This window comes from Fusarium tjaetaba (genome assembly GCF_013396195.1).
Source record: "Fusarium tjaetaba strain NRRL 66243 chromosome Unknown NRRL66243_c0000087, whole genome shotgun sequence".
In the NCBI taxonomy this organism is placed as follows: domain Eukaryota; kingdom Fungi; phylum Ascomycota; class Sordariomycetes; order Hypocreales; family Nectriaceae; genus Fusarium; species Fusarium tjaetaba.
Window position 1 is genome coordinate 50,950 of NW_023501283.1, and position 19,732 is coordinate 70,681.

Below are 19,732 nucleotides of genomic sequence, written 5' to 3' on the forward strand. Positions count from 1 at the left end.
CTTATGCCACCCCGGCCATGGACTCATGCAGCAGCCTAACATTGCTTATTGCGTAGGATCCAGCATCTTCCATGCGTCAACAATCGAAATAATGAAACTGTCGTATCAATATACTGTCGTTTACTCTACCGTCCTTCGCTGAAAGGATAATCCGTGTACCCATCCGCGCTCTTTACCTTGTAAAATGTATTCCTATGATACGGCGCCAAGGGAATATTCCTCGCGAGCCTAAGCGGCAAGTCCGGATTAGAAATAAAGTGTCTCCCAAACGCAAACCCAACAGGCCGGTCTTTGAAGCTTGTTTCCAAGGCTCTGTTTGCCTTTTCCGCTGTGTAACCACCAGCCAAAATGACTGGTCCGACCCAACCCCATGCCTCAAGCGCAAAGTCAAGGCTCTCCATGTCATCAGTCTCCCTGTCCACGTTTCCGGCGATACGGGGTTCAATGAGATGGAGGTACGCGAGCCCCAAGGGTTTCAGCTCGGAGATCAGGTGGGTGAACTGCGGCTCGGGATCCTGCATTCGCATGCCTTGGAACGTACTGAAGGGTGACAGTCGAATAGCTGTCCGGTCTGGGCCTATCTCTTGTGAAACAGCTTTCGCGATCTCGAGACAGAATCGTGACCGATTCTCGATACTGCCGCCCCATCCATCTGTTCGTCTGTTACATGTATCTTGCGTGAATTGGTCGATGAGGTATCCATTTGCAGCGTGAATCTCGACACCGTCAAAACCCGCGTTGATGGCATTTCTAGCGGCACTGGCGAAAGAGGCAATGCACTCCCAGATTTCCTCAGTAGTCATGGGCCGTGGTGTCGGATACTCTTTGTCGATGGGGACATCGCTACTGCTGACCATTTCCAGGCCAGCCTTGTCCAGCGCATGTTGACGAGCTGCTCTACCGACGTGCCATAGCTGCATGAAGATGAAGGACCCTTTGCTGTGAACCTCGTCCGTTACATGTCGCCATGCTTCGACCTGCTCCTGCGTGAATATCCCCGGAGCATTCTCATCACGCCCTCGTGATTTCGCTGACACAAATGTCGCTTCCGTAATGAGAAGCGTGCCAGGAACTGATGCTCTCTGCGCATAATACTCCCTCATCATATCCAACGGTGCGTGATTTTCATCTGCCCGCAGGCGCGTCATCGGCGCCATCACGACGCGATGCCTCAACGAACATTTCCCGATATCGATAGGACTGGTAATGTTTGTCATGTCGAATATGAACTATTTGCAAAAGTTCAGAAAACACCAAAACTAATTACCGAGACTGTGGTCTCATTATCCGTCAAACGGTGGATTATCGGAGCTGACCTCGTGGCGATAAGACCCCGCATTGGCCAAGCACGTCACGTCAGATCCATCTGTCAATATCGGTCGGAAGTTGACGATGGAGTCGGTGGATCTTGAACGGAAGTTATGCTCTCATTTTCTCTTTCATCTCCATATAATTGAGGAGACCTGGAAAAGTTCCTGATCAACGTTGGGGAAATGGAGCCATGGAAAATTCTCGATCCAATTGAATGACTACCTACGCTGAGATGCGGCTGAGTGAGAACAAGCTCATCGGCAATTGCCAGCCCACTTCACGAGATGAGAGTAAATATATTGTTCCACTGTATTTGGGGAAGCTTGTGGATCTGCTCTCATTTTCCGAAGGAGCCCCATGGGTGAAGACTTTTTTAATTGATGGTGATGTACTGCGATGTCGCGTGCTTCTGCGAAATAGAGGCTTGTTTTCGCTCAAATCTACTCAATGGCCTCCTCAGAGCCTCAACGCCGTTTACTCAATCTCATTAATAATTGAACCAAGTGCAACGTCGGCGGCTGTGGCTGCCAAGTATAAACTTAACGCATGTGACAAATGAGAGCATCTCCGACTCAAGCCCAAATTCTCGGCACGCTTGTCCAAAACCCTTGACCAATCCCTGCGCCATTGTTTGTGCTCTCACTTTGTTCTCACTTTTCCCCGCCGATTACCGGTCACCACCACCAAAAACGTACTGTAAGTTACCGCCCTAACCGTCTGTCACCATCCACCACTTGAAGCGAAAACTGCAAGAGTCTGGGGTAGATCATGCCACTAAACCCAATCAATAACCTCCCCCAACGGCAGGCAGGGCGCGTCGCACGCCGTATAGCCGGTGGTAACATCATCAGAGAAGCATTTCTTGGAATAGCGCGGCACAGCCATCCCGAAGCCTTATCTTTGAGCGCGGTGCTTTGCGAAAAATACCTGCGTATCTTGGCTCGAGATAACTATAGGCTGATTTGTTCCCTGTGATCATGGCGGTACCCCTCACTCAGTGATAGGTGGCTTACTGCTAGTTCTTGGCTCTCGTGGAAGTGTGACAGCCCGAGGAGATAGCGATTCCCCCACGAATGTGCTAGTAAATGTCGTAGAATGGGAGTAGCAACATGCGACGACTTGGCAGGTCAGCATTGAGATGTGATGGATTGCGATTGGTAAGCTGCTGATCATTTGTCTCGATGAGTCTGATGAGAAATTGGCAAATGTCAGTCCCAGGGCGTGAAGTCGTGCGGGAATCGGAGGTCTTGGCTCCAAGTCTGGGGTCGGCTTTTGTTAGCCAATTGCAGGCGGCCAAATGCGCTACAAGGGCGTCGTGTCGGCCATGATGGCCAATCACCGCAGACCAGAGCCTTGGCTGAGATAAAGGGTCATGTGTTGGCACTCCCAACTCGTCTTGTGGCGGCACTGAAAGGTCAGTTCAAGTATCGGGGGGACGACACCTTTGTCTTCTTTCATCTTCATCTCAAACTTTCATCCTTATCTCAGCTCATGACTGAGATTATCCAGTTTTCTCACTGTCAGCGCTAACAATCCCTCGAGTAACACGATCAAAATGTCGGTTGCGCAGGTTTTGTTCAACACTACGCCCGCCAACACCATCCAAGTTGAACCAAAGCGTAGAGGAAGCTGGGTTCCCACCCGGAGAAAGTCAGAATGTCCTCTCGAAATCACTATCGATCGACATTTCGAGGCCAAGATCTACACCTCCGGCTCAACCATCACTGGCACTGTGTCATTCTCGCCAAGCACGGATCTAACCGTCGATGCGTTCGAGATAATCTTCACAGGCTCTGAAACAACATTGGTTCAGATGTTTCACCAGGGCACTATGCCTAAATCAGGACACAAGTTTCTTCAGCTTCGAATGCCAATCCCAGAAAGTGCTCTGCCGGCCGATGGAGTGCTTCAGGCTGGTCAAACCTACGAAGTCCCTTTCTCTTTCGTGATCCCATACCAACTACCCAGCGCAGCTTGCAAGCATCGAAATCCAATCATTCGGGAACGGCATCTGCAGTTACCGCCGACTATTGGATCATGGGAGCATGATGACATGGCTGTCCATACCGTTGCTATCAACTACGGTGTCGATGCACGAGCACTTCTCAAGACCGATAAGGGCAAATCAATGGTTCTCGAAAGAACTCATCCCGTGAAAGTCATGCCTTATCTTCCAGAGCAGCCTCCTCTGCATATCCTACCAGGAAACCCACGGTTCACCATGACTCAAGAGAAGTCAATCCGAAAAGACATTCTTTCCTCCAAGCTAGGCTACGTCAGAGCAACCACTCGCCAACCAGATCCCGTCATCATCTCAGCCGACAAGCTTCAACCGTCAGAATGCTCACTCAATATCGATCTCGAGTTCTGGCCAACCTCTAAGAAAGCGACTCCACCCGAGATGTACGCAAAGTCAGCTACTATCAAAGCATCGACATACTACTCTACAGGCCATCTGAGCTTTCTACCAGATCAACACAACTTCCCCAGCGTCATGCCGAATCCCATCTTAAGCTTTGTTCTCGATGAGAGTGCAACGGTCACCAAGTCTCCGGCGCCTCACTGGGAACAGACATCAGCTTCAATGTCAGCCCCGAGCTCGCGCAGAGGCTCAGAGAACTCTACCATGGGCGAGGAGCCTCCCCGTACAGCTTCCAGACGAGGTTCCAAGAGTAGTGATATCATCAAGGTGGAAGCCCCTCGACATACAGCAACTTTGCCTGTTTCGATCGAGCTGCCGAGCCCTGATAACAAGATCTTGCTTCCGACCTTTTACTCCTGCCTCATCAGCCGGACCTACATGCTAGAGGTTGTTTTAGCTTCGAGAGCGCATGGCTCCAGCTTCACCCTACGACTTCCATTGCAGATTGCTGTGGATGGACATCACGAGACGGGCATCAACCGTGTCCCGACTTATGTGAGTTTTACGAAGAATCTGGGAAGAAGTTTCAACTAATTAGGGAATAGGAACAAGTTCAGGCAGGACAGGACTTATATGACGCTCTCCCGACTTATGATACCGCTATCTAAGGTCGTTACCACACTTCCTGATTTGCTTACGGACTATGAACTCCTCTTTGGCGTTGGGACTCGAGTGAGAAAATTGTTGCTTAGTAGTTTTATACCCACACATTTTAGTTTAATTCAATTTAATATCCTTACCATCGACATGTTCTGTGTTTTCTCTCTCCAACCCGCTGCAACCTGTCGTACTTCGCCTGCTGCCTGGCCAAACTTCAGTTTGGGGTTCCAACCATGACAGAGGCCACAAGGCATGTATTGCTTGCCCAGCCAACGACATTGAGCTCGGCGCCAATGACCTTCGAGATGAACCTCTCTATACCATCTCATCGGCACTTGTCACCATTCAGTCCCCGAATGACGGCAAAGACGCTCATGGTGCCGCCCTCTCTCTTCTTATTGACAATCTTAGACTCTTCGAGAATACACCATTTGACAAGATGAGATACCCCTGCACGCGAAAGTATCAATAGCTCGGCGGTGAAGGAAAGAGTATAGATTCATACCCGACTCTCGAGTATAGCATAGCTTCCAGGCGGCTGTCAGAGCGACTTAGGTCAAATCACAATACATTGAATGTCTAGGCTAGTAATATTCTAGCAAACATCGCGTTCTACACTTTGTCAGCCCGATCTTCCTTCCAATCCTGATTCCCTCTCCTGTATTAGATCGTAAACTTGCGACTAATTCTCACTGTTATTGCGGTAAGGCTGGCTTTCTTCCACAAATACCGGCTGGATGACTGGGACAGTCGGCTTCGGCTCAGGTTGATGGGACCCCGAGGTCGGCATCGGTATAGACCTCAATGAATCTCTGAACCCGGCACCCGGCCCTTCGTCATCACCTCGGCTTCTTCTTCCCATCTTGAAAGCCAAGATGATGACACCGACAATAAGTGCTACGCCTGCGATCGAGCCAACTACAGCACCAGCGATAACACCTCCACTCGGCCCACCACCGCCTTTGGTCCCTTCATCAGTGGGACTCTCTGCTTCTTCTGGTTCCGATGTACTTGACGGAAACGTGGCGGATGAAGTGGTCTCAGTCTCCGTTGACGATTCACTATCGGTTACAGTGGTCAATGACTCGCTCGTAGACTCGCTCGTAGTTGTCGTGCTTTCGGTCGTGGTGTCCCCTACATTTCCACAAAGGTCAGTTCACTGTCCACATATCCCAGTATATTGCAATACTCACAGTCTGTCGGATCGTCGACGAATAATGTGCTGAAACCGGATGAAACACCAATGGAGTCATCGCAGCTGACCAGCCATCAAAGGTCCTCCAAATCGTCAGGGTTATCGTACAACTTGACAGCCACGCAATCGCCGTTGCTACCACAGCATGTTAGTCTGTACCTGGCTGGTATACATAAGCCGCGGTCCATGGGTTATTACCAAATCATCGAGGATGAATAGCCAGAGCCGCCTTCTGTCCAGTGGGTAAACAGGGCCGTAGTCCCTTCGCAGTAAGTGCCGACTCGCCATTCGAAACTACTGCGCGGCTCGGCGGTACCAGTCGCAGTGGGCGTACGTATCGGTGTCACCAGAGAAGGTATGAGTCGTACGGAAAGATGCTGGACTCGGGCAGCTGAACGTTTCGGCTGCGATGCTTTTGGTTACTTAATGTCATCTGGGTGTCAAGAGGGTGGAGATACTTGTTCCATCTGTGACCGTGTAGCCGATTATCGAGTCACATTGAACAGGTACGATATGACTCTGTAGATATAGCGAGAGAAAGACAAGAATTTTGTTGACTCTGTCCATGTTGAAAAGCGGTTTCTTGCAAGATTGGGGTCAACAGAAACAAGGCTCTGGGGTTTGAGAAGAGGGGGGATCCTCAAACCCAAGTACCCTTTGAAACATCCTACCAGTAACCCCAATCATAATTTACATGACCAAATGGCGTTCGATAGCTCAATTTGAATGTGCAATATTTTTCAGCTGCTGTCCCAATGATGGACAGCCATTGGTGATGAGGTTCTTGGCGCTGCAGGCTGTCACAGCCTGCTTTTGTCCTGCCCAACCAGAACTCAGGCTAGGGGAGGAAAAAAGGATCAGTACATTTATCCTAAGTGATAAAAAGATTTAGACAATATGGCATGAGCTTAGGCTAGGTTTAGTGCACCTTCTACTGAATTTATATTTACGCCTCAGAGCAAAGTCTGATGTTTTCATGCTCCCCAAGGCCAGGTAGCACAAACAAGGCTGCGTGTTTCACCACGGATGAAAAGCAATCTTGGCCATTCCAGAAAAGGACAACGAATCTCAGGCGTGGCAAATTCACAAAAAGATTCACTTCATTGACTCGCGGCCTGTGTGAAGTCTGGTGTATGGCCATGGTTTGAGATTAAGAGAGAGCCTGATGTATGCACCATCCTTGCCGGGTTGTCTTAAAAAAGAAATTCAGTCAAACAATGCGGAGGCAGCCATATGAATAGACTTGTTTGTTCATTTTTCACGCGAAAACAAGCCGTGTGACCCTCTCGACAAGCTAATTCACAGTTCGGTACCGCGGGATCAGCTCCACCGACAATCCGAGTTCAACGGAGTATATGACACCGAAAGCCTCAAATTCCTGTTATTCAGAGCCCGGCATGAAGTCGTAGCTTGGAGCTGATCAACGGAGTTGGGTGTCGGGTCGCCGAAATCCTGGAGTTGCATCACTTAACTCCGCTTAAATCCATGTTGATAGCATCTATTCTCCGAACATCTCAGATTGAATCATCATAGTAAGCGGGCTTCGCTATGGCGATCTCAAAGTTTCATTCCACTTTTTTGTTTAATAAATTGATTGGTTGTCCCGCTTGACAACGGTGTAGAAGTTGGCTATTCACACGTGTATTGGACTAGTCGTTTGTACTGCAGTCCATTATCATCATCCAACACTGATAAGCATGACCTCAACAACATTCTCTCAGTTTAATGGCGTCACAGAGGGCCTTGAGGTCTCTCAAGCCTTCTCTGCACAGGTTTCCGGTAAAGTTGTGCTGGTCACGGGAGTGAATCGAGGTGGGATCGGTTACTCAACAGCTGAGGCTTTGGTACGTGAGAAATATGGCCCCCGATTCATAGACCCTCAACAATCTAACGGAGATCGTTTTGCAGGCATCGCAGGGACCGTCACATCTCATCATCACCGGCCGCTCTCGTGCCAAGCTCCAAGATAGCGTCGATGCAATGAAGAGTCTCTACCCTCAGGTCAACTACGTCATCCTCCAGTTTGATCTCTCAAGCCAACAGTCAGTTCGTGCCGCTGCTGCGGAACTTCTCAGTCGAGATGACATTCCGAAGATCGACCTACTCATCAACAATGCTGGAGTCGCATTTCTCCCAGAACGCGCGCTCAGCCCAGAGAAGATTGAGATGCATTTCGCAACCAATCATATCGGCCACTTCCTTTTCACCAGACTCATTTTGCCAAAGCTTATCAAGGCCTCTGAGGAGAGTCCAAAGGGTGCAACTCGTATTATCAATGTGTCCAGTGGATCGCCAAAGTGGGCGTACATGAGATGGAGTGACATCAATTTTGAGCAGAAAAACAAGGACCTACCGGAAGAGGAGAGACTCAACTACGAGGTTCATAGAGCATGGGGTTCTCCCAATGTTGAGGAGCTAAGCTATATTCCACTGGCAGCATATAACCAGAGCAAAGTCGCAAACTTGCTCTTCAGCATCGGCGCCAACAAGCGATGGTATGAGCGTTACGGGATCTTGTCTCTGGCGGTTTTTCCAGGATGGATTGAGACAGAACTCAGCAGACACATGCCCTCTGAAGCCCGCGAGGCAATTGTCAAGGTAGGAAGCCAGAGAGGGGTGAAGTATAAGAATCTTCAGGCTGGAGGGTCAACCACTGTTGTTGCGGCGCTGGATCCCAAACTCGGGCCGGGAGAGAAACGGGAGGGAAAGGAGAACTACGGGGTATTTTTGGAAGATTGTCAGATTTGCAGCGGTGCGCATCCAAAGGCTGAGTCTGATGAAGAGGCGGAGAAGCTTTGGGAGCTATCGGAGAAACTGATCGGTGAAACGTCGTGAAGATGTCTTCGTCGAATCCTCAATGGCCATGGCCTAGCAACATTTATCGCATATTAAGGATTTCACAGGCTACTCATAAGATATAAATCTCTTTGTGTTGTTTCGAAGAACGTAACTCTTAGTGGCCTCAATGTCTGTCAGTCAACACTAAGAATAGGAACATTGATCTCGTCAAGGCTGATACATATTTCCACAGAAATAACTACAACCATTTCAATTTCTACCTCCTTCCTCAGTACCTCTGCTTCTCTGAAAGGCGTGGTTGAATTCGCACTTTGAAATCCAACGGCTTCACAAACCAGTAGCTCTGAGTATGCCAGTTCTGATGTTGCAACGACGAATCAAGGCTGAAGTCAAAGTCGCGGATGATTCGTGGAATCAGCTTTGACATCTCAAGCATTGAGACGTGCCGGCCGATGCAGTTTCGTGAGCCGAGTCCGAACTAAAATGGTCTTTCGTCAGTGATATGATCAATCATTAGCAGTGGGAATCTCACAGGCATATAGTAACGGTTCATCATGGAGAGTTTCTCACTTTCTGCAGTGAGCCATCTGTCTGGGTTGAAGGAATTGGCATCTTGACCAAAGACACGGGTATCACGGTGAGCTACCCATGTGTTGATACCGACGATAGTCTGTGTCATTCGTCAGCAGCGGGCTCAAGATCTGTGGGCTTCATCATAATGAACTTACTCCCTCTGGGAACAATCGTCCGCATATTGTCGCGCCGCCCTCAGGAACAACTCTCTCGAGTGGGAGACCTGTAGCGGGATGCATTCGCAGCGCCTCCTTGATCACAGCCTGGAAATAGACCATCTGCTGACTTTCTTTGAAAGTGGGAGACTTTGACAATTCTCCTCTTGCAGTCAAGTCATCAATCTCGGCCCTCAGTTTCTGTAAGCAATCCGGGCTCTTCAGTAAATAGTACAAAACAGCCGACAGACTGATAGCAGTTGTATCAGACCCTGCCACCATGTTTGATGTACATCCCATAAGAACGTGATACTGGGTGAAAACATCCGGTGAGGCTGCATGCTTGGCCAGAAATTTGGTGAGAAAGTCTTCCATGGTGACCTCACTCTCTGCGGCAACGGGCTTGGGAGCTACCTGGGCTTGTCGAATTCTCTCGTTTGTAAAGTTCAAGATGTATGCTCGTCCTGTTCCCTTTCCACCCGCAAGCCAGTTCCTGATCTTGAAGAGGTACTTGTGCAGGCTCGGGAAGATGCCAACGAGGGTCGCATAGCCCAAATGGTCCTCCAAAGCACCGATAACATTACCAACATCATCTCCACTGTCTAGGAAGCCGAAGCGCTTTGCATATGTGATCAGGCCGATGACATCGAATGCATAGCACTGAAACCAGTGTCGCATGTCGACAGGTAGATGAGTTGAGGTGCTGGACATTTCGGAGAGACGTTGGGTAAAGATGTCGGCGCAATCATCGACGAAGGGCTCGTAGTGTACAAGTGACGACATTGCATATGTCGCTTGGTACAACTTTCGGTTCTGGTTGTGGCGTTTGACTGATTGATCGCTGAAGATGGCCCATGTGCCTGGACTTGCCCAGGCTGAGTACCACGATGACTTTGGGAAGTGAGTGCCCAGACCGTAGATTGTCTTGGCTGCCTCGGGATCGTTGAAACTATATCGGTTGGGTCCGTATCGCACAATCGTTCCTGCGACAAAGCATTCAGTTGATGTTTCATAAGGCACCGGCAGGCTCATATACCGTATCTCTTGTGCAGATCCAGGTTCACATCCTGGAATGAGCCCTTCCAGACCTTCCAGAAGTACCAGCCATCTGTGAATCGGGCGGCCGTAGGGCCTGGAACAGTCCGTAGTGGAGAGCGGAAAGATTGGACGATGAACCGCAAGAGCAGCGCGAGAACTACTGCCGGGATGGCAAACACCGCAATCGGGGAGGTCATCTCAAAGTGTCGCTAGTGTCAAGACACTGGAGGTTCGTTAAGGATGAGATTACTTCTTGAGTCTGGGCTTGTCGAGGTTTTATAGCGCAGGCTTGACTTGCCGACTCGTACTCCCGAGACTTGGAGAGTGATCGTGTCCAATTACATGGGGTACACCCTATCAGCTCAAGTTCAAGTGTCAGCATGTTCGTTGTCCCCCGAGCTCTCCGAACTTGTTTACCCCGCTACCCCAGAGTTCTTACGTCAATCCTGGGGAAGATCTACGCCTCGGCCGAAGTTCGGGTTGCGCAAGTGGGCGGTCCGATGAGTAGATAGGGTATGTTCAACCTGCGAATCAAGTTCTCCCATTATGGTTGCTTGAGTGTTAGACAGCATCCATCTTGTTTGAATCCCGGAGAGAAGCTCGGCCGACGTGGCCCACCGAGAGACTTGGCGTACTTAATCCTGGTGAGGGTTGACACAGCCTGCATCAGCAATCGGGTTGTGGACATCAATACCTCTGTAGGGTAGCCCACCACCGTGAACCAACTGACAACCAATGTTCCATTCCATGCTTTGCACCAAGGGAGCAAGCGTTGACAAAAAAGTTCCCAATAAAGTGCCATTTTCATGATAAGTTCTTCACGAAGTCAATCTTGCATAAGCTTAACAATACAGGGCGGCAGTATCCGCGTTGCGACGTAGGGTGGCAAAGACCCGGTTTCAAGGTAACGACGTCGAACCTTTTGCTTGCTCTGTCTTTCTGGCATACCAATACCAGTCCAGTGACATCTGGTCAGTATCTCGCCTCGGACCGTTATGATCTAGACCCTGGAAAAAGTATTGTGACCTCAAGGGCTCGGCTATTCTCATAGCCGAGAACGCGGAACCACTGCCCAAATAAGCGGAATAACACTTCAAACCAATTCCTTTACTCAAGTTTAGTGACCTTCCATTTGATCCTCCCTTGTCTCGCCTTGTTTCACTGGTATGTCAATCGAACGAGCCCGCTGACGCTAACTTAAGCTTGTGTTGGCGCCCAAATTAGTCTCTGTTGGCACTTGTTAGACCCATCAAAAACGCAGGAACAAGCTCCATGGATTGCAGATGTCTCAGAAACCTATACAGCCGATGAGTACAGTCGCGTTTGTTTGAATCATGACAGGTCGCGTATAAATCTATTCTATTTTACCGCTTGTTACGGGATGTCATTTTGGATGCCAGGGAAGTGACAGCAATGTGCCTATGCCAATCAAAGGTAAGGCTTGGAAGATAATCATCGCATTTCAGACGTTAAAGCGGTATAGCTGGTGTACCATGAGTCAAGTTGTGTCAGACCAGTGCCCAGATTTCGTTTCAATAACAATTATTATCGCGACATGAGGAAACAAGCCAAACATAACAGGAGTTTTCTTTCCTTCAAGTTTCGGCTATTTAAGTCCAAGCCCAAGTGAAGAATGACAATGTATTCTATCATTCATTTCGTCCACTCTTTTGCATCTTTGTTTTCTCTACCTCTGGCTACTGAAGCCTTGAGTAGAAGTCACTCACTAACAACATGAGGTTTACCAGTCCCAACTCTCTGGTCGTGTTGACGGCACTTCCTTTCTTGGCCAGATGCTTCTCTATCATGGAAACATCCAGCAGTGATGCAGTAGGTTCCGCCATCTTCAGCGGGCCAGGTCTCATGGTCATGGGTGTTACTTCGCTCGGTGAAATGAGCATGGGAACATTCACCGATGGACCATTCGGTCTCGGGAGTGGAGGCATGCTGACCAGCGGAAAAGCAACTGGAGCCTACACCTCGGGAGATCGAAACGCCGATAACGGTATTGGAATTGGTTACGATGGGGTTTGTGCCCCAGGTACCCAGAACATCAATGCTTTACAAGTCCAGTTGCAACTTTAACCTGGGTTCAACGGTGTCCGTATTGAATTCGTGTTTGCTACACAGGAAGCTCCAAGGTACAAGCTCATCCCTCTACATACGATTGGACTTTATTTCTCTAACACTATACGTAGCACCCTTGCCAATATGGATGCTATATCCATCCTTGACGTAACCCTTGGCGCCCCGATTCAATACGCCTTTGATACTAATGGGAATCAAATCAACGCCTTGTCGCCTTTCCTACTCACACCGGATGCCATTCTTCCACCGGACAGTCTCACAGGGTACACGCGATCCTCACCACCGCTTGTGAGGACGATAATGGCCCCCAGCGGTTTCGTGGTTTTTGTGTTATCCGTCTGTGACGTTGGAGATGCATTGAATGACTCTGGTTTCCTTCTCCGAGTAGAGGGTTGTATTGACTGCGACTTTGGATCTGACAAAGTTGAGATCAACTATGCTTACGAAACAACGACACTCCCTCCTGGAGAGCAGCCCTACACTTCTACTATTCCTGCGTCAGGGACTGAATCTGGTACTTTTGTTGTTTTCGTGGAGGCTACCGGAGTTACCACTACTACAAGTGAGCCCACTACGACTGCTAAGGAGACAACCACTACTGAGGAGACAACCACTACTGAGGAAACAACCACTACTGAGGAAACAACCACGACTGGGGAGGCAACCACTACAACGGGGGAAGTGACTAGCACCACCGCTGCTGAAACAACAACTTCGACAACGGATGATCCCACGACTACAAATGTTGAAGTAACAACAACCACGGAGGTGTCTACGACAACCGCCGAGACTACAACTACTGAGACTACGACCACCGCCATTGACGAGGTCACCACAACGGAGCTGGTTTCAACAACTGAAGAGTCAACCTCGGTATTCTCTGAGACTACCACCACGACGACTGATATCACATCCGTGTCGGTTTTCACCACAGAGGAAACAACCACCACGGAACAGTTCACAACTGTCATCACTAGCGAACTGGAAACATCCACGACTGACGAGGTGTCAACTTCTACTGAAGAAATGACATCATCTGCAACAGTTGAGTTCTCAACATCTGCTGACGTTGAGCCAATCCTAAGCACTACCAGTGAGATCCTTTCCACCAGCGTTGACCTGGGGCCTGTTCTGGCTTCAGACACAACGACGAGCGAGTCGATTGTGTCGACCACAGATGAACTGGTTGAGTCTACTACTACAAGCACATCTGAGTCTAGCTCTGTCATCCCTGAGATCTCTACCGAGTCTACGGCTTCCTCAATTGTCAGCACCGCCCTCCCTTCAGCTTCCTCTGAGAGTACCTCTTTTATAGGGGAGACCACGAGTAGGACTACCACTTCGACTTCGGAAGTAATCCCAGAGATCACATCTGCTCCAGTTGAACCAGTGACGTCCAGTTTTCCGGAATTCACAACAACCTCGTCATCTGATGCTCTCCCAGCAACATCTTCCTCAGTCGATGGCCCTTCGAACATCGATAGCATTCGCGAGTATACCTATAAGGGCTGTCTTGGATCTGCGGATGGCTACCCAAGCTTCAAACTGATAGGTTCTGGTGCAAACATGACTACTTCAAGCTGTGTTGCTTTGGCTAGGGGCCGAGCCTACGTGGGAATCTATGACAGGTAAGTCACATTCAGCAATCTGTCTTGTCCAACTCTGACACATTTCACAGATCCTGTTATGCGTCAGACTCTCTTGACTCAACCAGCCTAGTGTTGAACGGCCGATGCGACATCCCCTGTCCCGGTGATAGCAGCCATTTCTGTGGTGGTCTTGTTGTATCCTCTTCCGAGCGTCGCTGGGTTGGCCCACGTAAAGCGTTCGATACGCGTGCTGCACCAGCTAATATCCTCTTGACCTTGTACGCTCTGGATGATGAGCCTCCTTCGCCCGGCGAGACCAGCACGGAGGTTGAGGTGCCCGTTACCACGCAAGATGGAGTCACAGCCGTTACAACAGACGCCATTTCCTCTAGATCGGTGGCCACTGTCACGGATTTTGTGACTGAGTCTGTTATCCTTCAACTGGCCGAGACAGTGATCGACTCGGTTACAAAGCCAGGACAAACACTCGTCGAAACCACGGTTACTACAGTCACCTACACTATCGTCGACCCAAACAACCCTTCGACCATGACTGTGACCGAGTACTACACTACCTTGTCTTTTGAGCCTTGCAGCCGCTGTGCTCACCCTCCTGTTCCTACTGTCGAAATGACAACTTATGTTATGCCTTGCAACGCGTGCGGCCATCATGGCGAAAACGAAGTCACAATCACTGCACCTTGTGCTGCTATCACAGAGCCAGCCATAAACGCTGCTCATGGATCACGAGGCTTGTTCAATGCTTTGGCTTCTACCCGAGCTCCATATCATGCGGTACCGGGACCTGTTAGAACAGTGACTACAGCACTCAGACATGCCAAGCCTACTGCGAGTGCTGGATCTGATCATATCGAGAACCCTAGCCAGCATCAAACGAGTGACGGGGAGACTGGAGCTGGCCACGCGGTGCCTTCACAGGCTTCTTCTGGAACAAGTGGTAAGGGTACTGCAGTACCGGAAGTTGTAGTTGCGGAAGCTGGGCGCTACGAACGGGGTATTCTGAGCACCATCGCGATGATCTTCATTGCCTTGGGTGTTCTCTTGTAGTTACTTTACACATGCCTTCTGATTTGGCACTTCCTTTATGATCATGGTTCCAAGAACACGTTGGGGTCCTGCTATGACATTTGAGAGAAATGGGATGTTTCATGTACATATTTTATTGGCGTATACATTTTGCATATAGCTCAGGATTTAATGACACTTTGGGGTCGCCACCATATATGTTAGGCCCGGCTTCCAGTCGGTGGTGTCATGAGTGCGTGTACAGGCGAAACATTTATCCCCATCCCCAATCAGACCACGTTTTTCCAGAGCTCCTTGGCACTTCCATGACGCCCTGCTGCCACCTTGTGCTACTTTCTCTCCTGAAACCTTGTAAGTGCCGTCTTGCCCTCTTTCCTAGTTTCTATCGTAACTGACTGTAAACCCGGAGAAGGTTGTGTTCCCTTTTTCTCTCCACGCCGCGCAGTATCGTATTGCCACCCTAACGGCGCGACGGGATCAGATTCGTATGAAGCTAAGAATAGGATTCGGCATAGAAAGTGTCCCACTCCTTTTGCCAATATGAGAGTCGACTGCTAAACCCCAGAACCTGCCTTTCGAGACTTGCAAGCTTTTCTTCCTCCTCCTTGAGATCGGCTTCCAGCTCAGCCTTAATTCTCTTCTGCGCTTGAATATGAGGGTATTCTTTGGTGCGTTCCAAATTTGACGGCCCAGCCCCGCATTCGTATACCTCTATCATTTCGAATCCCGCCGTGAAGATTTCGTCTTCAAGAACTCGTACAGCTTCTTGTTCCTGTTCTATTCTTTTCTTTTGGATGATCACTTGTTCCTCGGCTTTTGATACGCAAGACTCGAACTGCCGAATGAACTGCTCTACTTGAAGTCTATCGACCCGCCTTAGCTGGGGGAAGGGTTTCGTTTTCTCCTTCGCGGATCTGCTAATTTTTGGTCTCACTTCAGTGGAATACAGAGGGGGACATGGTCTTGTGTGCCGTTCGTACGCTATATCATAGACTCGTCGTTTTCTTAGGTCTGATAGTATAGAGTATGCATCGTTGAGCTTCGAGCTGCTTAGTATACATGCCATGCTGGGTAAGTTGATAATTACTGACGTTTTGGAAGTTTAAAGTGGCTTGGTTATCCTCGTGATTCTTATCTGGATGTATCGTCTTGGCCAGTTGTCGATAAGCCGTCTTGATCTCACCTTGATTCGCTGTGTGAGGCACCCGTAATATGCTGTAGTAATCAACAAAATTCATTCTGAGCAAAGTGTTTTGAAGCCGCAGGGAGTATTTGGTAGTGAGGGGAAGTAGTGGGCTTTCTACGGTCTTAAAGAGAAGTCAACTGGGGTTGTGCTTCTACAGTCTACAACCCCTGTGGTCAGGTTGAGAGAAAGAGGCTTCAGCCCCAACATAAAGTCAAAGGCCACAGATTCACATAAACAGGCAATGAAATTTTAAGATGTACCCCTCACTGCAGCGCGAAGCGTAAATGCCTATCATATTTGGCTGTTGCCGTTCCACCACCGGGTTTGATGTACTTCGGTCGGATCTTATAGAGTTTACCTGGCAAGAATTTACCCACATTATCTGTCTCTGGCCGAGTGGAGGCCCGAGGCGGGAATGCTTCATGTATTGATATGCCACTGTGATGTCATACATTCAAGTGAATCACGCGTCGATGAACGCGTGTCTTTTCATGCCGGACATATCCTCTCGCGTCTTTGTTAGCTTTAGTACGTTCGACTCGTGATGAGGATCCCAGTGATAAAATGATTGCTTATTTGTGTGATCTAAAACTGATTCAAGATATTAAACATTATGAAACCGATCCAAACAAACACCAGGCTTGAGCCGTTCTCGTAGACGTAGTGTCCGATCTCCCTTAGCGGTATGGGGATAACGAGTCTCCTTGACGTCCTGCCAAAATGCAAGCCACTACTGAATTTGGTGCGTCCCTGTGATGTGCCAGTGTTAAATCGAGGGCCAAAGACCATGCAAAATTAGGGCAAAAGGGGGAAAGAAATAAACTAAAAAAGTAATAAGCAAAGAAAGAAGAAACTTGGAGTCCTAAGAAAATAATGACGTTGCCCAGTCATGCCATATTAATCCTCCAAAGCTTCATCGCGATGTCGTCTCTCCCACTTCCATCGGTAAACATTGGACAACCTCCAAAAGCAACAATTCGTGCAAAGCACGCAAACCACCAGAACAGTAACAACAAACTATCATTCACAGCAGAAAAGAACCCCACAGTTTAGGATGTCCCCTAGAAACCTCCTTCTTGGCCCCCTCGCTCAACATAAACTCCTGCCACTTCCCCTCCCACAGTTCCCTATCCCTCTTCTTCTGCTCAATCTTCCATTCATTCTTCTCATCTTCTCGTTTCTTCTCCTCCCAGAGCCATTTATGGTATTCCTTCTCAGCCTCCACACTCTCCCACTGGATCATCGATTCAAACTTTGCCTGAAGCTTCGCTAGCCTCGCCTCATACATGGCAATCCGGTCGGTATCCAAAGGAATCTGGACTTCCAGGAGTCTGGTGCGTAATTGGTCGATCTGGCGCTCGCGGTGTTTCTCGCGATCGAACTGCTCGTTTAATCGCCGACGAAGTGACCCGAACCAGTTGAGTTTGGCTTTCGAGCTGTAGAAGTTTATTTTCTCGAGGTCACGGGTGTTGAGGTCGAGTCGATTCCTCCGAGCGTGGAGTAAGCGTTCATAGCATTCGATTTTGCAGAGAAGCTTGAGCGCTTGAGCGTCGAGGTAAAATCCTTTGTTTCTGGACCATAAGTAGGACTCACGTCGTACAGCGGGTGGTGGTGACACTGGTGAGCGATTGAACGACATCCCCGGCTTGGGGAAGCTAGGCCGCTGGGACCTAGGAGAATGATGTGAGTAACGGCAGCCCATATGCTAATCTGTACCGGGGAGAGTGACTTTATCTCAAGTCTGTACCGCTGGGAGCAGGACCAGCCTCTCCAAGTGAGGATGGTGCGCCGTAGTGAAGGTGAGCTTCTTTCGTGTTTGGCCGAGGGCTCGCATTCACCACGTCTGTTCGTTAGCCAGGAAACGGATATATCGTCATCACCTGGGCCAAATCCGTGCGTCGTTGGGGTCATGATTTTGCAGCTTTTATTCCAATTCCTCCGTGGGTATACAATCTCCCCAATGGTACAAATCTAACATACACAGCAAGTTCAAACTTTTGTCTATTTAATCCAGCCCTTAGGTCCTCCCCATGTTCCCTTGACCATGTAGTTCTTGTAAACCCAGGGGAAGAAGTCCTTCTTCAAGTGGTAGAACGAGCGGCGGGGAACGGCTTGGTCAATGCCGAGAATCTCCCCGAAAGTCTCCTTGGGAACGCCACCATACTTAAACTCGGCCAGCATCACCTTGCCATATTCTGTGAGGAGAGGGCATGAGGTGTAGCCATCATAGGCGGGCTCGGGCTCTTGGCCATCAAGGGCACGGAGGAGGTTGCTGACGAGAACGGGCGCCTCGGAGGTCACGGCGGCGGCGGTCTTCGAGGTAGGAAGGCTTGAAGCATCACCGGCAGACCAGACGTTGGCGAACTTGTTATGGCGGAGGGTGTTATCGTTGACGTCAACATAGCCAGCCTCGTTGGCGAGAGCGCTCTTCTTGACGAAAGCATGAGGTCCCATCTTGGGCACGACGTGCAAAAAGTCAAACGGCTTGGTGACCTTGTTCTCGCCGTTGGCAAAGACAGCGTTGTTACCCTCAATAGCAACAAGATCATGCTGGAAAAGACCCTCAACACCACGCTCTTGTCGCATCTTCTCGAGCTCAGCGCTGTACTTGGGAACACCGAACATGACGGGAAGACCGGTGGCGAAGGTGATCTTGATAGGAGAGCCAGAGGGGTTCTTGGGGTCATAGAGACCAGTCTGCTTCCAGTGGTCGAGGGCAAGCCACATGGACTTTTGAGGAGCACCGGCGCACTTGATGACGCCGGCGGGCTGGGTGAAGATGGCGTTACCCTTTTGGAGGCGCTGAATGTTGGGGAAGACCTTGTCGCAGTAGTCGTAGCCGTAGATGGAAGAGACAGGGCCGTTGCGCTCGGCGAGAGCTTCGGGAAGGCCCTTGATGCTGTCGTAGTTGATCTTGATGCCTGGCGCAACAACGAGGTGCTCATAGTTGACCTTGTCGCCAGTTCCAAGAGTAATGCTGTTGTCCTCAGGAGTGAGAGCATCAACGCTAACGTTGTAGAACTTGAGCTTAGGGTCAATAAGCTCGGGCATGGACATCTTCAACTCCTCCTTGGTCTTGAGCCCAGCACCAACAAGTGTCCATCCAGGTTGATAGTGGTGCCACTGAGCAGGATCAACAACAGCGATATCCTCACTGGCGAATCGGCCGCTTCGGAGAAGTTGATGGCTGATGGCGAGACCAGCAGAGCCTCCTCCAACAACAACAACCTTGTGACTTCGGCTAGCAGATGTCACGGCCGCAGCGGTAGCGAGACCCCTCCGAGACTGGCCAAAGGCCGCAGATCGAACTGCCAGTGTCACGCGACTCGAAAGCATTTTGAGTTTTTGTGTTTTTCTTCAATAGGAAGAGTGAAGTCGAATTGCGAGAAAAAGCTCAAGCTGAAGAGTGAACACGCCAGAAAAAGTACAATTGGAGTGACGTACTGTACGTACCCACTAGCGTACAGAGCTTTGCCGTTTCAGGGCATGAATGGGACGGGTTATGGTTTGTCCGGGACGGGAACTAACCAGCTGAGGATAAGTCTCAATTGCGTGATTCAGGGATGAAGTGATTGCCGCCGATGGTCCGAAATTAGAGCCCGATGGCCCAACTGCGCTCTTTGGAACGGCGACTTCCGGGCATAAGCTGAGACGACATGGCTGAAGAATAATAGCATGATTAGATTTGTACAGGCTTCGACTTCTATGTACAGGCCTGTATCTCCAATG

General features: G+C 49.6%; 8 protein-coding genes across 8 annotated transcripts; 3 read left to right on the forward strand and 5 right to left on the reverse strand.

Moving 5' to 3' along the window:
• Positions 1 to 125: 125 nt before the first annotated feature.
• FTJAE_4554 (NADPH2 dehydrogenase chain OYE2) lies at positions 126 to 1,217 on the reverse strand (the record flags this gene model as incomplete). The annotated part of the gene is made up of 1 exon (XM_037350970.1): positions 126 to 1,217. The coding sequence occupies one exon, from the start codon at positions 1,215 to 1,217 to the stop codon at positions 126 to 128; it is 1,092 nt and encodes a 363-aa protein (XP_037208267.1).
• Positions 1,218 to 2,866: 1,649 nt separating this feature from the next.
• Positions 2,867 to 4,341, forward strand: FTJAE_4555 (uncharacterized protein; the record flags this gene model as incomplete). The annotated part of the gene is made up of 2 exons (XM_037350971.1): positions 2,867 to 4,228; positions 4,279 to 4,341. The coding sequence occupies 2 exons, from the start codon at positions 2,867 to 2,869 to the stop codon at positions 4,339 to 4,341; spliced, it is 1,425 nt and encodes a 474-aa protein (XP_037208268.1).
• Positions 4,342 to 5,015: 674 nt separating this feature from the next.
• Positions 5,016 to 6,095, reverse strand: FTJAE_4556 (uncharacterized protein; the record flags this gene model as incomplete). Its single annotated transcript, XM_037350972.1, has 6 exons — positions 5,016 to 5,467; positions 5,527 to 5,591; positions 5,637 to 5,663; positions 5,727 to 5,932; positions 5,987 to 5,995; positions 6,039 to 6,095. The coding sequence occupies 6 exons, from the start codon at positions 6,093 to 6,095 to the stop codon at positions 5,016 to 5,018; spliced, it is 816 nt and encodes a 271-aa protein (XP_037208269.1).
• Positions 6,096 to 7,225: 1,130 nt separating this feature from the next.
• Positions 7,226 to 8,363, forward strand: FTJAE_4557 (double substrate-specificity short chain dehydrogenase reductase 2; the record flags this gene model as incomplete). The annotated part of the gene is made up of 2 exons (XM_037350973.1): positions 7,226 to 7,372; positions 7,437 to 8,363. 2 exons carry the CDS (start codon positions 7,226 to 7,228, stop codon positions 8,361 to 8,363), a joined length of 1,074 nt encoding a protein of 357 aa, XP_037208270.1.
• A 232-nt stretch (positions 8,364 to 8,595) lies between these two features.
• On the reverse strand, positions 8,596 to 10,290 carry FTJAE_4558 (cytochrome P450 monooxygenase oxidoreductase; the record flags this gene model as incomplete). Its single annotated transcript, XM_037350974.1, has 4 exons — positions 8,596 to 8,805; positions 8,860 to 8,997; positions 9,056 to 10,038; positions 10,092 to 10,290. The coding sequence occupies 4 exons, from the start codon at positions 10,288 to 10,290 to the stop codon at positions 8,596 to 8,598; spliced, it is 1,530 nt and encodes a 509-aa protein (XP_037208271.1).
• Positions 10,291 to 11,827: 1,537 nt separating this feature from the next.
• Positions 11,828 to 14,838, forward strand: FTJAE_4559 (uncharacterized protein; the record flags this gene model as incomplete). Its single annotated transcript, XM_037350975.1, has 4 exons — positions 11,828 to 12,121; positions 12,224 to 12,234; positions 12,292 to 13,809; positions 13,860 to 14,838. The coding sequence occupies 4 exons, from the start codon at positions 11,828 to 11,830 to the stop codon at positions 14,836 to 14,838; spliced, it is 2,802 nt and encodes a 933-aa protein (XP_037208272.1).
• Positions 14,839 to 17,027: 2,189 nt separating this feature from the next.
• Positions 17,028 to 17,642, reverse strand: FTJAE_4560 (uncharacterized protein; the record flags this gene model as incomplete). Its single annotated transcript, XM_037350977.1, has 1 exon — positions 17,028 to 17,642. One exon carries the CDS (start codon positions 17,640 to 17,642, stop codon positions 17,028 to 17,030), a length of 615 nt encoding a protein of 204 aa, XP_037208273.1.
• Positions 17,643 to 18,004: 362 nt separating this feature from the next.
• FTJAE_4561 (sulfide:quinone oxidoreductase mitochondrial precursor) lies at positions 18,005 to 19,339 on the reverse strand (the record flags this gene model as incomplete). The annotated part of the gene is made up of 1 exon (XM_037350978.1): positions 18,005 to 19,339. One exon carries the CDS (start codon positions 19,337 to 19,339, stop codon positions 18,005 to 18,007), a length of 1,335 nt encoding a protein of 444 aa, XP_037208274.1.
• Positions 19,340 to 19,732: the final 393 nt, after the last annotated feature.